This window comes from Salvia miltiorrhiza, chromosome 1 (assembly GCF_028751815.1).
Source record: "Salvia miltiorrhiza cultivar Shanhuang (shh) chromosome 1, IMPLAD_Smil_shh, whole genome shotgun sequence".
Taxonomy (NCBI): Eukaryota; Viridiplantae; Streptophyta; class Magnoliopsida; order Lamiales; family Lamiaceae; genus Salvia; species Salvia miltiorrhiza.
Genome location: NC_080387.1, coordinates 33,089,017 through 33,104,010, shown reverse-complemented (window position 1 = coordinate 33,104,010; position 14,994 = coordinate 33,089,017). Strand labels below are relative to the sequence as shown.

The 14,994-nt window shown below is 37.9% G+C and overlaps 4 protein-coding genes and 1 non-coding gene across 8 annotated transcripts; 4 read left to right on the top strand and 1 right to left on the bottom strand.

Annotated features, from left to right (window-relative positions):
- Positions 1-1,440: 1,440 nt before the first annotated feature.
- On the top strand, positions 1,441-4,488 carry LOC131020961 (flagellar radial spoke protein 5). Its single transcript, XM_057950020.1, is given in 9 exon segments — positions 1,441-1,620; positions 1,622-1,706; positions 2,540-2,624; positions 2,708-2,824; positions 2,919-2,983; positions 3,083-3,171; positions 3,255-3,334; positions 3,425-3,536; positions 4,071-4,488. Coding segments are annotated over 9 exon segments (981 nt in total). The 5' UTR covers positions 1,441-1,578; the 3' UTR covers positions 4,377-4,488.
- Positions 3,671-3,822, top strand: LOC131007449 (U4 spliceosomal RNA). Its single transcript, XR_009096148.1, has one exon. It is a non-coding gene; the product is annotated as a U4 spliceosomal RNA (small nuclear RNA).
- Positions 4,408-8,480, bottom strand: LOC131020971 (uncharacterized). 4 transcript variants are annotated; one of them, XM_057950041.1, is made up of 9 exons: positions 8,336-8,480; positions 7,989-8,146; positions 7,836-7,904; positions 7,505-7,654; positions 7,341-7,414; positions 7,109-7,227; positions 6,580-6,663; positions 6,249-6,449; positions 4,408-4,615 (listed from the first exon to the last, which is right to left on the bottom strand). In XM_057950041.1, exons 3-8 carry the CDS (start codon positions 7,840-7,842, stop codon positions 6,350-6,352), a joined length of 534 nt encoding a protein of 177 aa, XP_057806024.1. In that variant the 5' UTR covers positions 7,843-7,904; positions 7,989-8,146; positions 8,336-8,480; the 3' UTR covers positions 4,408-4,615; positions 6,249-6,349. The 4 variants fall into 4 exon arrangements, with proteins under 4 accessions (XP_057806024.1, XP_057806032.1, XP_057806015.1 ...); XM_057950049.1 differs by having other exon boundaries at positions 7,836-7,886; XM_057950032.1 differs by having other exon boundaries at positions 7,836-7,883.
- Positions 8,481-8,523: 43 nt separating this feature from the next.
- On the top strand, positions 8,524-10,140 carry LOC131020995 (60S acidic ribosomal protein P2A-like). The gene is made up of 4 exons (XM_057950067.1): positions 8,524-8,735; positions 8,881-8,970; positions 9,597-9,826; positions 9,962-10,140. The coding sequence occupies exons 2-4, from the start codon at positions 8,883-8,885 to the stop codon at positions 9,986-9,988; spliced, it is 345 nt and encodes a 114-aa protein (XP_057806050.1). The 5' UTR covers positions 8,524-8,735; positions 8,881-8,882; the 3' UTR covers positions 9,989-10,140.
- Positions 10,141-10,820: 680 nt separating this feature from the next.
- LOC131006623 (uncharacterized) lies at positions 10,821-11,597 on the top strand. The gene has a single exon (XM_057933802.1). The coding sequence runs from the start codon at positions 10,821-10,823 to the stop codon at positions 11,595-11,597; it is 777 nt and encodes a 258-aa protein (XP_057789785.1).
- Positions 11,598-14,994: the final 3,397 nt, after the last annotated feature.

Below are 14,994 nucleotides of genomic sequence, written 5' to 3'. Positions count from 1 at the left end.
AGAAAATTTTCAATGTCTAATCTCAAGAGAATCGATATTTATTGTTAACTATAAAAAAAAAATTATTTAGACAATTTTTTTATAACAGTATATATCATACGTGGGAAAAAAATAATAGTATGAGTTAAAATTCGTATATTTTTTGACAATTTCCAAAATTTATGGGGAAAATCAAAATAAGTCAAAATTCGTATATTTTTTATAAGTTTCAAAGTTCGTAAAAACAATCGAAATATTTCTAAAGTTTATGTATTTAAACACTAATAATTCTTTATATTAATAGTGTAATTTGTGGTTCAAACCTCATCATTTCCTTTCTTAATTGAAAAAAACTAGCACATGAAGATTCAAAGTTAAAATATGCTAAATTTTGAGCTAGTGTGTTTGTCTACCGTCTAATCCAACTAATTACAACATATTCAAAGTTGTGAAAGAAATTATCGTGCATAGTTTCAGGACAACATCACATATGCTTAATCAGATCTTATAAATTTCGGTATTCCTTCGATGACAAAATTAATTTCGAGCTAATTTAATTTAAAACAATTACTCCCTTAGCTCGAGGCCATTCTCTTATCCTGTTGCGCTCAATGTTACCGCTCAACAAGAGAAGTGATCGATTCTTTGTAGTTCCATTATCATGAGCAATCAATCCCCAAAAATTATATTTTTCGAAGGTTGTGATTATAGGGGTTTTTAATTTAAGGGTCATGGGCAAAGAATAAAATAGTAATTTTTTTTTATTATTTTAAGTAAAAGGCTATAAAGAGTAAAATTGGGACTATGAATAGAATTACCCTTTAATTCATTTCTAAAAAATGTACATTTATATTCTACATCTAATCAGAGCTAAAATGTCTATTGTTACTTGTAATCACAACTCGTGTCGTGAGTTCCGACTTCGGAATAGCTCTATTTGCCAAACTAAAATCACGATAAGTTTTATATTAATGAATATTACTTATATTGGGATCGAAGGAGTATATAATTTCAGAAGCTAAATGTCAAATACGTCTACTTCTAATCTATTCCACAGTATGGCCATTAACTTCACATCTTCAATCGTAAAATTAACTAATTAAATAACCCGATAAAACAAGAAGTATCTCATTTTATAGTCATCATAGTCTGCACACCATAAAAATTGCTACTCTATTTAACAAAAACACCAAAAACCCTATAATAATAATGAAAATAAAAATATCGCACGATAATGAATTGATGACTAACAGCTGCTATAATATTTTCCCAAAATTGAAGGAAAAGAAACAAAAAAACAAAAACAAAAAATAAATGGCCGAAATATGCCTTATCTACTTGACTTGAACCCCCAAATTTAACCAACATTAACTGTCAAAATTATCCAAAATCGACACCACCAGCTGCGCCGCGAGCTATGGCGACCGCCGCGATGTCGGTGCACCAGTTAATGTCAAATTCGTATAATTCCCGGCCTTCTGTCGGATTCCGGTGGCCGAGGAGAGCGAGCCACGGAGTTGTGCGGTGTTGCGAGGCGGTGGTCGAGGTGGCGGAGAAGAGGAAAACGGTGGTGAAGAACGGGAACGACTCGCTCGAGATATGCAGGGTGCTCAACGGCATGTGGCAGACCAGCGGCGGATGGGGCAGAATCGACCGCGACGACGCCGTCGAGGCGATGCTTCGCTACGCCGACGCCGGCCTCTCCACCTTCGACATGGCTGACCACTGTACGTAATTTACATTTCTGCCCCTCTCAGAAGAGAGAAATTTAGATATTTATTCCTCTGCTTTTAATTTATATTTTTATTGGATGGAAAGTTTACGAGACCTCAAAAGTGGATTGCAAATTTTAGAATATTTTTCTACGAGTGGTTGAAAATCAACATTTTAAATCACAATACTAAATAAAATATGAAAGGAAAAAAGAAAGAAGGATAAGAGCCATAAATATTTAGGCGCACAATAAATTTGTAGCCGAGGGCAAAAATGTCATTTCAAATATAGAAATACTGTGCTAAGCAGTGACATAAAATGTATAGGATATAATAACTCTTAGCCTTTGGAATTTTGGTTTTCAACCTGCCAATGGCTGTAACTGTGAGCAACTCATGGCCATGGAATCTGCTCTCATCCAATTCAATCAAGAAAAGGGCTAAGTATGGTAGATCAATCACAACTAGAAAAGTGGTATCAAGGCCATTTGTGTGCTTGTTAACCGATGATAAGAAGAGAATTGAGGTCAAGAATGGGAAAGATTCCTTGGACATCTGCAGAGTAGTCAACGGGACATGGCAGACGAGTGGCGGTTGGGGTAGAATCGATAGAGACAATGCTGTCGAGGCCATGCTCCAGTACGCTGATGCTGGACTCAACACTTTTGATTTGGCTGATATATGTAAACCATGTCTCCTAGCTATGATTTTGCACCACTTCATCTCACATTGTTTGATAGCTTCTAGTTAATGGATGAAATATGGTCTTTAAATAGGATTATGGCTTAAATAGGGGGTTGTTATGTACGTTGTTTCGTGTTTCTTACTCAACATTCGTTGGTTAACAGATGGACCTGCAGAGGATCTTTATGGTATTTTCATAAATAGAGTACGTAGAGAGCGCCCGCCAGAGTACCTTGAAAATGTTAGGGGGTAAGTAACAACTATTTTGGTATTGAAAGGAAGATTACACAGATTCATAAACTGTGGAATGGATTTTTTCTTCTGCAATGCAGCCTTACTAAATGGGTGCCTCCACCGGTGAAGATGACTAGTAGCTTTGTTCGGGAGAGCATTAACGTTTCACGAAAGAGAATGGATGTTGCCTCTCTTGACATGCTTCAGTTTCACTGGTGATTTGCTTATCAATTTCTTGGTTTGTTCAGTTAGGTCTCAGATCATAGACTATTTTTCTATATTGAACTCGTTCGTTTCTGTCTGAACTAGGTGGGACTATTCTAATCTTGGTTACCTCGATGCTCTTAAACACCTCACGGACTTGAAGGAAGAAGGTTCGTCTGCACTTATTCATCTGATGATTACATTTACCGTTATGGGAGCCGCCATTGCTTGATTAGGTTGGTTACTTCAGCAATTGGTGTGCAGTGCAGGTAAGATAAAGACGGTTGCTTTGACCAACTTTGATACGGTGAGGCTTGAAAAGATCCTGGAAAACGAGATCCCCGTTGTGAGCAACCAAGTAAGAGGATTTTTCTTCTTTGTCTCGGATCTCCGTTGCAAGTCTTGGTATGCTTTAATAATTCCTTGTGTTCCTTTCTTCAGGTACAGCATTCGATTGTTGACATGCGTCCTCAACAGAAGATGGCCGAGCTCTGTCAGCTCACTGGAGTAAAGCTTATAACGTCTCTTTCTCTTTCTCTCTCACACACAAGCTTATCTACAGTGCTTGATTTTATCAACTTTGTTTTCTCAATTGCAAATTCATCGAATAGGTATGGCACGGTGATGGGTGGACTACTATCGGAGAAGTTCCTCGACACCAATTTAACGATCCCTTTCGCCGGCCCTCCACTGAATACTCCCTCACTGCAGAAATACAAACGGGTAAGTCAGCCCCAAGTGATTGGTTTGCATGAATAATGGCAATACTACATATTATTATCCCACATCGGTTAGTAGATTGAAAAATGAAGTGTAGTTTGTTGTATAAAAGGGTGGGTAAGCAGTAGGAGAAAAGCATCTTTGCGCTTGGGGCAATGACGCAGCTAGTGAGGTTCTAACCGAGGCGCGTCTATTGCTGGTTGAAAACTATTTCCAAACCCCCTCTTCGGCCATTGCTTGACTTTGGCCGTCGAGAATTTCTGGAAGGGCTCCCTTTTTGGGCAAAGCCCTACATTACAGTTTTAATTTTCTTTATCTAATCTAATAATAATCACATTCAATAAATTATTTTCTAAGATGGTGTTATTGTTCTTGCAGTCTAAGGAATCGTTTGTTCTTATCATTTGATTTAATTTTACTATATTTATATTCTATTGAAATGGTGTGGAATTGGAGAAATTTTAACAATGAGTACTAATCTTTAGTGATGTATCTTATCAATTATAAAACTAAACGTCTCCTAATTAAATTATGCAGATGGTTGATGCTTGGGGAGGATGGGGTCTCTTCCAAGGTTTGCTGCAGACCTTGAAAAGAGTGGCGACAAAGCACGGGGTTTCGATTTCAACGGTGGCCGTGAGATACATTCTGGATCAGGCGGCCGTAGCAGGATCTATGGTCGGAGTTAGGCTTGGTCTGGCCGAGCACATCAAAGATAACAATGCTATCTTCTCACTTGTTCTTGATGATGAGGATGTTAGTAGCATACTACAAGTCACGCAGAAAGGCAAAGATCTCATGAAAATCATCGGCGACTGTGGTGATGAATATAGGCGTATCTAACGCTGCATATTTTTGTAGTCAGCTTCAACAATGAGTGTAAAATCACTTTGAAATTTCAACAATTTGCTTTCATACAGGAATATTTGAAAATACAAAGAGTAATATTTTAACACGTCATACGAAGATCACAAGTTATAGTCGAGCCACTTTTACTTGTAATTATTCTAAACTGATTTTCTTTATGAAAGCACTGCTAACTGCTATCCTGAGATTGAGATTGAATACTCTCACTTGATATAGTATTAGAGCATCAATAACGGTTACACGATAGAGCTTACACGATAGCCCTATCGTGTAAAAGCTCTATCGTGTAACCGTTGCAGACGAAGGTTACACGAGGGCTACACGTTCTATCGTGTAGCCCAATTTCTCGAGAGTGTAAGGCGCGTGCAATGCACGCGCCTATTTAAAAAAAAAAAAATCTTATTCCTCGGTTTGCGTGTATATTTGACCGTTCAAAAATTTTTTTTTTTTTTTTTTTCCTTTCTTTTCTTCTATTTATTCTTCTTCTTCCTCATTTTTTTCCCTACGCCCTCTCACTTCTTCTTCTTCATCTTCTTCATTTCTTCCTCTCTCTACACCCCATGGATCCAAACAACCCAAATTTCTACGATCTAAATTGGTGTCCCGATCTATCCGACGAATATCATCCCGATTTATCGGGATGTAACTTGGGGGATGCTCCTCAGGCCGGCGAGGAGATGCCTTCGGCCCATAGTGCTGCCAAACCGAAGAAAGGCAGCCGAAGGAAAGAAGTCGCCCACAAGATCCGACATGACAGGCCGGCGTCGGTGGCGGAGGAGGAGGGGGCGGAGGATGACGGAGGTAAGACTATCCGTCATACCTACACCACTGAGGAGACGGACATCATCGTCCAAATTTGGATGGAGGAGACAAACGACGCCATCCGTGGGACAAATCAAAAGGGGTTCGAGTACTGGAAGAGAATCGTCGCCCGTGTCAACCCTCTCATCGGCGCCCACCTCAAAGTTCGTCAGATTCAAGGCCACTGGACCCGAGTGGCCCAAGAGGTGCGGTTGTGGGAAAGTATTTGGGTGGAGGCGCGCAGCAAGTGGCCGTCCGGCCATTCTGACGATATGCTCCGGGACAAGGCCCAAACTCTTTTCAAAAGTCGGAGCGCAAATAACGCCTCCTTCAACTACTGGAATGCGTGGAAAATTCTCCGGAACAACCACAAGTTCAAGTCGATGTACCTCGAGGGAGACGTGCATTCCTCCAAGAGGACAAAGACGACAGAGGAGGGCGCCTTCACCACCTCGGCGTCAGGCGAGGAGATCTCGTCTGCCCGGCCGATTGGGAACAAGGCGGCGAAGGCGGCGGCAAGGGCGGCGAAAGCGAAGGGGAAGGGGAAGGCGGCGGCAAGCTCCGAGCAGTCATCGGAGTACAAAGAGCGGTTGGATCGGTCCGATCAGAACTTGAAAAATATCACGGCCGAATATGCCAAAAAGAACGAGCTCAAGGAGCGGGAGCTCGACATGCAACTCCTCAGTATTGATACATCGCATATGAGCGATGTACAGAAGATGGCCCACGAGCACATGGTACAAGAAATGCTCAAGCGTCGTGGCTTTATCTAGACTAGGAGTTTAATTTATGTAATTTAAATTATGTTTTTAATTTTTTTTTTTAATGTAATTTTTAGGTTTTTTATTTGAATGAAATTTTAATTATTAGTCACAGGTGTTATTTAAATTTGAGCAATTAAATTTAAGTAAAAAGCATAAAAATGGAAACTAATTCTATCATGTAAGCTATCATGTAACCCCACTGCAGCATCTTTACACTATGTGGTCCCCCCATTATCATGTAAGCTATCATGTAAGCTATCATGTAACCCCATTGCGGATGCTCTTATACAACAAAATGTATGAAAGAAGACTCGATTTAGCTGTTGATGAATAATTCCACAATCGTTTAGGTGAAAATCACATTAGCAAATATGAGGGCCGTATTCACCAGAAGAACCATCTCTTCTTCTTCGCACTCGAGTCTCCAACGGGTTCATCTTTCTTTCTACTATCCATCCCTAGCTTCAGGGCTTCCAGCCGCTTCCTACATGACAACAACGTACATAAAAAATGTTAGCAGTGGCAATTAAACTTGAGATAGAATTGTTAATTGGATAGCAGATATCAACTACGTTCATTTTGATCCGTGAAGGTTCAGGACCAGAAGGCCTTACTTTGTATCAGTAAGGCGACCGTGTAGACTCCATCTTTGCCTAAACCCTTCCATGCCTTCGACTCCACTTGCCAAAATCAAGCGTCTATGAATACAAGGGAAGAATGTATGAATCAATAAAATATAGCATGGTCTTTGGACAATCTACCAAACTAGTAAGCGTATATGTTGATATGCTGGTGTTTCAAAGACTCACTACTGCTAGACCAAGAGGATCTGCAAAGGCGAGTCAGTACAAATATAACGTTACCCTTTCCCCACTTTTATATGACATTACTTGCCCGGCTCAGCATTACCAGAAAAAAGAGAAAAACAAGCTCAAATGTGCCTCATGAATTAGCAAAAAGGTATGTTTCATACAAACAACTAATATCCCAAGACTTAGTATCTATATACAAAAATACGTGCAAGTTCTTGTTCCCCATACTCAGCTCACAATGAAGAAAATCTTATAGGGGAAGAATGCATTAATTGGTCTTGCAATAGACTTCCAAATTTTCAAGAATTAAGCTGGTGAAAGTATGCCGCACCTCTCCAATTGAGTTGCTTCTGCCTCCAGCTGACTAGATCTTTCGTTTGCTAGATTCAAAGGCATAGACATCCCTAATTTCCGCTCACTATCTTGCAGCCTCTGCCTAAGTTCCTTATCCTACAAAAGTGGAGTTTCTCTCAAAAAATATTAGGTCAAGAAGCTCTACAAAAGAAAAAGAAAAAAAAAAAAAGATCAAGCATAACAGTTCATTAATCAGTACCAAAACCCACCCTCCTCTCAGCACATTGCTTATACAATGCAATCTCATCTTGACAGAACGGCTCAATGTCATTAATTTGCAGACCTACGACACACAACCAATCAAAATCAAAGAGCGTTGGTTAGAGTTGGGAAACTTAAGATCAACCGTGAGAAAGTGTAAAGAAAAGTTTACATAGGAACAAATTTCGCAAAATCCCATCACAGAGATTAACTCCCTCGAGCACATGTGATGCTATCTCCGGTGGAATCACCGGTGAAGGCGGCCCCATCATCAGATCATCACCCACCAGTATAGTTTCCTCCATGCCAGGCTTCGAATCAACTACGCCAACACACATCAAACGCAACAATGATTCAACGAATTTTCCCAATCAAATTGGTCCAGTTAACTATATTTTCTCAACTTTTTCCACCTTCTAAACATCATAAACCAGTTACCTAAATTCATCAACTTCATTTAAACCGAAAAAAGGAATTAAAAAGAGAGAAAAATGCTAACTTACCATCCATGGCGGGAGCTTGCTATAGAACACAAGCTGCTCGACGAAATGCTTCTGACAAAACAAGACTCACTTGGATCAACACCAGCACAAAAACCGATCAAAAAACACACCAATCACTACAGAAAACTGTACAACATTAGTTGCAATACTAACCGGAAAATATAAATTACTGGCGCGCCGGCGAGGACGGAAAAAATCACCACCGGATTATTAATCCCGCAAAACCTCCTCGATCAAACTTCTGCAGCAAAATACTCTTGGAAAAATTTTCCGGAATTACGCAAATTTTGCTTCAGCAATTTGCTTCTCAACTGTAGAAATCGGACAAAATTCATGCAAAACTAGAATTGAACGACGGGAATTTGGATACAAATGAATCGGAAGGGTATATTTGTCATTCAATAAAAGTTACAAGAGATACCCGACCCGACATTAGTGATAAGGTTTACTAATATCCGACTCGGATCCGAAATACCCGCTTTTCAGAAAATTAGTTTTACCTATTGTTGTTGTTGGACATTGGCACTCGGAAAGCTGGCAGCCTTCTGTTGCGACGGAGATGTAGATGGAGACGGGGCAGGATGGCGGCGACCGGCCGGAGAGGTGAAGACTGAGGAAAAGTGACTGAAACTGTCAATTTCTATTTCTAAATCTAATTTCTATTTTTATTTTTTAATTAATAACCTAAATAGAAAAGCCCAATCGCATAACTGCCGATTAGTTCGGCCCAAATAGAAAAGCCCAATCGCATACCGGCCTGGACCGCCTAAACCCTAACTATAAGAACTAAATCTTCAATCAGGATAAATAGCCGAATTGACGAAGTCGCGATTTCCCCTCTGTAAACCTAGCAGCAGCTTTGATCTTCAGTGGTGCATTTGTCTCTGTTTAACTTCTCAGGTGAATATGGATGCGTTCATCTATTTCTTATTATAATTACTATTCGTTGTAGCATTTCTGTTTCTCGAGGAAATTTAATTCTGATTTTCTATTGTTTATAACTGTTTTGTGATTTTTTATTTTTTATTTTTGGATTTTAAATAAGACATGAAGGTTGTCGCGGCTTACTTGTTGGCGGTTCTGGGTGGGAACGCCAGTCCCTCCGCCGAGGATGTAAAGGGCATTTTGAGCTCAGGTTCGTTGCTTCGCTACTGCCAATTGTCTTATTGTTTTATCTTTCGTTATTCGCGTTTTGGAATTAGATCTAAATGCTGTATTATTTTTTGTTTGAGTTCGCGCTTCATTATCTATTTAATACTAATATATTTTTGAGTGAATATATATTAGTGGTGATTGCGTCGTTCTTGTTTCAGTTGTGCAAAATTTTATCTAAATTTAATCTTTCTATTGGTTAGGTTGATGCGCTTCAACAGAATTGCATGTTGCTTTCTTGCATATTTTGTTTTATTAATAATATTGATTTTCAATTTTGATATTCATACGAGTTTAGATCTTGGTGAGGTGTGAAAAGTTACTTCTGTTGTTTCTTTGATCTTTGTATCTATTTAGAATGGCGTGGAATACATAATGTTAGTCTAATAATGAATTTGCTAGCTGGTATAAGTGAAGAGTTACAAGCTCAAATCTTTTATCCAGATAGTATAAACTATCTAGTGATTACTAGCAGATGAAGTTATCTAAATTTTTTGTTATGGTATATGAGTGCTATGACTGTGAATAATGTTATGTCAATCAGTACCTGCTAATGAAGTATTTGAGTCACTTCTGCTCATGATTTAGTTTCTTGGGTTTTTTTTTCAGTTGGGGCTGATTGTGACGAGGAAAGAATTGAGTTGCTGTTGTCTCAAGTTGCTGGAAAGGATATTACTGAGTTGATTGCTGCCGGGAGGGAAAAATTGGCTTCAGTACCAGCCGGTGGTGGTGCGGTTGCTGTTTCTGCTTCTCCCAGTGGCGCAGGAGGTGGTGCTGCACCTGCTGCTGCTGAGGCGAAGAAAGAAGAGAAAGTTGAAGAGAAAGAAGAGTCTGACGATGTAAGTGTATTATTATGGATGTATATATTCGGTTTCCTTGTGCCTTGAAACCAGATATAAGTCTAAATGCATTTCTTCTCATATGATAACCATATTGTTTATCTGACCTGAGTTGTCTTTCTTTATTTGTTTCAGGACATGGGCTTCGGTCTGTTTGACTAGAATTTGCAAATGCAGTCGTATATCAAGCAAGTATTCGCCACATTCTCTTCAATTTATGTTAGTAGAGAAGTTTTCTTTTATGTTTTTGGCACTGGAATTTTGTATCCGAACAAGTTGAGGACTAAATATAGTGTTCTTTGTTTTGAGTTTTATATCTCTTTTATGGTTTTATTATTCCAGGCTCTTCTCATCTCATTTTGTTGGTGTTAGGATGTAGATTTATTCAATACATATTTTTTATTTTTATATAATTTGTTTCTGGCGATTTCCCATTTGGATCTCTTTATATTTTTGTTGCTCCTATGTGAAATATGCTCTTTTTTCATTTTTTTTTTCATTTCTAAATCTTTGTTTTAGGTATTTGTGTTTTTGTGTGTAGACATAGTGAGAATAAAATAGTCACTCTAATGAGATCAATTGTTCAATTGACTCGGAAAAATTAAGGGAATAATTATCACTTTAGAAATGAAGATCACATGCATAACAAACTCCAATTTTCATTTGAGTTAAAGTCAAAATGATGGTTTGATTAAATATTTTTGCAAACGGGAAAATGTTTATTTTGTTCTTAATATTTTTGCAATTATCTTCTGGATCATTTTCCAAATCCTGGTTGCTAGACATGTAAATGATGTCGATTTTATTTCAAAATAACTTATTTTAATGTTTCGATGAACAAATTATTGAGTTGTCAAATGGTGTGTTGTAGTTACCAGGTAGTATCCATATATGAATAAACAGGGATCGAATTACATATAGTCAGTTATCTAAGTCTTTGCCTTCAATCGAGTAGCGTTAATTAGAGCAACAAGGCGGATCGAGGCTTCCAATGATGGGATTTGCTTCATTTTCGCAAGCCTCCAATGTCTTGGCTATGGGAAATCTTCCCACGCCGGCGGCGAACGCCAACATCCAAGAAGAGCCGGAGGCGGTGAGGCCGAAAGCCAAGGGCACCCGCGCTCCATATTCTAGCGAGGAGTCCGAGCTCATGGCAATCTTGTGGGCGGAGGCAACCCACAATCCTATTTTGGGGACCTCCCAAAGGTTGCTCCAATATTTGGGAGCAATCGCGGAGAAGTTCAACCAACTCAATGAGTTGGGAGCAACGAAGCGAAAGCCGGAACATCTCAAGTCCCACTTCGCCCGTGTCCAAAAGGAGACGAAATTTTTCGAGGGCTTCTACAACACTTGCAAGGAGAATTGGGGGAGCGGTATGAGCGACGACCAAATCACCCAACAAGCCCAGACGATGTTCGAGGCGAGTTTCAAGAAGCAATTCTCCTACATCAAAGCTTGGAAAGTGCTTCGCGTGTGCGAAAGATTCATGTCGCAAGCCGGGGATTTCCACTCCATAAAGAAGTCGAAGGGCTCCGATGGTGGAGCAACCACCACTTCTTTGGAGCCGAGTGTCACGACGAGGCCCCAATGCCAAAAAACGGCAAAGCGAGACAAGGGCAAGGCAAAGAAGGGAGAAGGGTCTTCGGGAGGAGGTTCGACGTTCTCCGACGCCCTCGAGAAGGTGGCCGAAAGCATGATGGAGCATGCTCTCAAAACGGGGGAAATCGCCGAGGTCAAAAAAATGCAAGACGAGATGAAACAGAGGAGATGAATATGAAGCTCTTGAACAAGGACACGACGGGTATGACGGGCAAGCGTCGAGGGCTTATTTAAATTAGGAAATTATTGTTATTTTTTATTTTATTATCTTATTTTAATTTTATTTTAATTATTGTAATGTTTAATTTTAATTTTAATAAAATTGAAATTTTAAAAATAAAAGTATAGAAATATGAATTTTGTGGAAATGGAAATCTAAGACACCCTCTAAGCACCAATGCATTGGAGAAGGGTGTGTCTTAGGTAGGGACCACCATCTAAGACACCCCCTAAGACACCATGCATTGGAGATGCTCTTAGTGATTTTTAAACTCTATTATTATGGGGAGAGGTAGATCCATACTACACATCAAGTAAATCATTGTGCTAATTAAATTCCCCTAAAAAAATTGTGCTGATTAAATTAATTGCATCATTGATTATGTCATTTATAAAACATCCCAACCCTACAACTGTTCTATCAAATACACAAAATCACGTGGTGGGATCATTTCCTTTTCGCACTATAGGTTACACAAATTTTTGCAGCGTAATTTGTGGCAAATAAAAAGTTGGACTTGGATCCTTTTCTGTTTATCAATCCCTTTTTTCTGTTGCAATTTTACTTGGTGCGTTTTGATTCTCACTTTCGGAATTCTACAACTCTCACCATGCCAGCAGAGAATTGACCCCTCACCAATATCATGTTACCTGCCTTTTTTTTTAAGTCCACATTCACTTAAAATAATCAATTTTTGACAATGATTATGCACACGCACATAACTAGGATTCTTAAAAAGTCGAAACTTATTGCAATGAGGAACGATTTACTACACGTAAGTTGTGCTCTTGAAGTGGCATAATTGGTGAAGACGGTCTTGTGATCGAAAAGGTTTTAGGTCATAGTATCGATAATAAACTCATAATCCTTCCCTCCCACTAGATTTAATCTGTATTTTGCATATTTTCTTTTTCGATATAATTATTTAATATTTCTTCCGTCCATAAAAAATAGTCCTAGAAGGGGACGACACTGATTTTATTCAAAATAACTGAGTATATTGTGAGAGGAGAATGGAACCCACTTAAAAAATAGTGTTAATAATGATAATTAATTGTATTGTGAGTGCAGACAATGACCCACCATGTGATAAAAAAAATTCAAAAATGAAAATGAACATTTTTTTTTGTGGACGTCCCAAAATTATAAAAATTGACTATTTTTGGACTGAGAGTGTATAATGTATAGTGATCACTCAAAACATAAATATATTGAGTACAATGGGACACCCGAAAAAGTATATAGAAAATTATAAGCGTTTTGTTTGACCGATAAAGAATGATTGATAAAATAATTTAACTTAATCAAGCGTTTGGTTTGCATGATTCAACTCGTGATGAATAATTCGACTCATAATTTAATCGTGCAATGAGGGTTTTATGGCCCAAAATACACAAACTTTGGTGAAAATTGCAATTTTCACCTGAACTTTCAATTAAGCCAAAAAAAGAATACATCTAATAATGTATCTTATCAACACCTAATTCTAAATTACGAGTTTTACCTAGTGTTTGAGCATAAAAGTTGAGAGAAATAGTTGAATTGCCGAGAGAGAATAAGTTTGCTGTTGTATTAGTGAAAAGCACGTAATCCTACATAGGAAGAATGCATGGGGTATTTATAGAGTACAATCGAAGGGTAAAATAGTAATTTTGCCTTTGGGGTCATGCACCCCACATGGTCGAGGGTATGGCGGTAATTTTGCCCGTAGACGGGCGATTCCTCTGCTCTGGCGCTTCCCGAGTAAAACGGTCACTCCTATCGCTGACCATCTCGCGTGATAAATCATTCCTCTGTCTTTGGTGATTCCTCTGACTAAGCCGCATTCCTCTGGCGGAGTTTATTCCTCTAACCCTAGTGATTTCTCTGTCCGAGTTCATTCCTCTACTCCGCATATATTACTCCTCATCAGCTCAACTTATATTTTAGTTGCAATTTTCATCTTAGTTTGACTTTCGGCGAAATTATAACTTAGTTGGCAATCGGAAATTCACCTGATGTTGGTCTAGCTTCTGATGATGATAAGTATTTTGAAGCTCAGATGTATAAGAAGACAAAAACTAATATATTTGACTTAATTTTAACTGCCAATTAAGCTCTAATTTTTTCGGAAGTCAAACTCAGGTAAAAGTTACAACTAAAATATAACTTTATATATTTTTTTGGCTTAATTAAAAGTGCAATTTTCATGAAAATTCATGTATTTTTTAGTCATAATTCCTCTAATTAAATAATTATTTATCATTCAAAAATTTGATAATTATTTAATCATTCTATCAATTTGATCAATTTTATGTATCCTATACATAGAATTAAACACTCCTAAAAATTCATAAATAAAATGGTGGAACTTCAATTTATTCATATATACAAAAAAAAAGACATGACAGCTAGGCTGTATGCTTCTCATGCAATCAATGTCAACATCATTGTTTGCATGCACGTTGTCGACTTCAAGATTATCACACATTCTTGTCACTTTCTACAACCCGAAACTAAGTTTCCCTTCCCCTAATTATATTAGTATATTATACCAATAAAGATATTTTCTTCTTGGTCCTAAATTTTCGGTATAAAATACGAGACAAAAAATGGAAAAGATTTACTACTACTATACTTTAACAGTCCATTATCTCATTTTCTTTGTGGAATACATTTACTTTGATTGATAAATTTATCATGAAAAAATAAATAATAATAAAAATTTATGCTTTTAAATATTTTTTTTCTTTTTTAATATTTTACAGAAAAGAGAAGCTTCATCATTTTCCTTCCTTATTTTCACTTTAAGAATAAATAATACTCCCTCCGTCCGCCAAAAGTATTCCACAATTACTATATTTGGCGTCTGCAAAAAATATTCCACTTTCCTTTTTAAGCCATGGTCCCATCATTCACCTTTATATTTTATCCTTACAAACACTCTTTATTTACAAAAAACCCACCCCAAATTCAATGTCAACCACACATCTCATAAAGTGGTGGGACCATTTCTCCACTATATCAACATCATCACACATTTTATTAAACTCCGTGCCCGGTCAAAGTGGAATACTTTTGGCGGACGGAGGGAGTATTATTCATTCATTTTCTTATGATAAATTTATCTTTCAAAGTAAACGCACCCACGATGCAATCATTCCATAATTTCCTTCCTTATTTTCACTTCAAAGATGAATAATATTATTTATCCATTTTCTCATGATAAATTTATCTATCAACGTACGTATACGCACCAACGGTGATTTCACCAATTTATCACAGCAATCATTCCTCTCAATACAATATTATCACACCGACCGTTTATCATAATATTTTCCACAATTAAAGTAAAAAGAAGGTAAAAGAC

What these genes read in the sequence shown, in the direction of transcription:
- LOC131020971 (XM_057950041.1), bottom strand. An exon ending in TTTGCGAAATTTGTTCCTAT is followed by an intron (nt 7,415 to 7,504) that starts GTAAACTTTTCT and finishes TGTGTGTCGTAG; the next exon opens with GTCTGCAAATTAATGACATT. An exon ending in AGCAATGTGCTGAGAGGAGG is followed by an intron (nt 7,228 to 7,340) that starts GTGGGTTTTGGT and finishes CCACTTTTGTAG; the next exon opens with GATAAGGAACTTAGGCAGAG.
- LOC131020995 (XM_057950067.1), top strand. Translation starts at nt 8,883, where the DNA reads ATGAAGGTTGTCGCGGCTTACTTGTTGGCGGTTCTGGGTGGGAACGCC. An exon ending in AAAGGGCATTTTGAGCTCAG is followed by an intron (nt 8,971 to 9,596) that starts GTTCGTTGCTTC and finishes TTTTTTTTTCAG; the next exon opens with TTGGGGCTGATTGTGACGAG. An exon ending in AGAAAGAAGAGTCTGACGAT is followed by an intron (nt 9,827 to 9,961) that starts GTAAGTGTATTA and finishes TATTTGTTTCAG; the next exon opens with GACATGGGCTTCGGTCTGTT.
- LOC131006623 (XM_057933802.1), top strand. Translation starts at nt 10,821, where the DNA reads ATGGGATTTGCTTCATTTTCGCAAGCCTCCAATGTCTTGGCTATGGGA.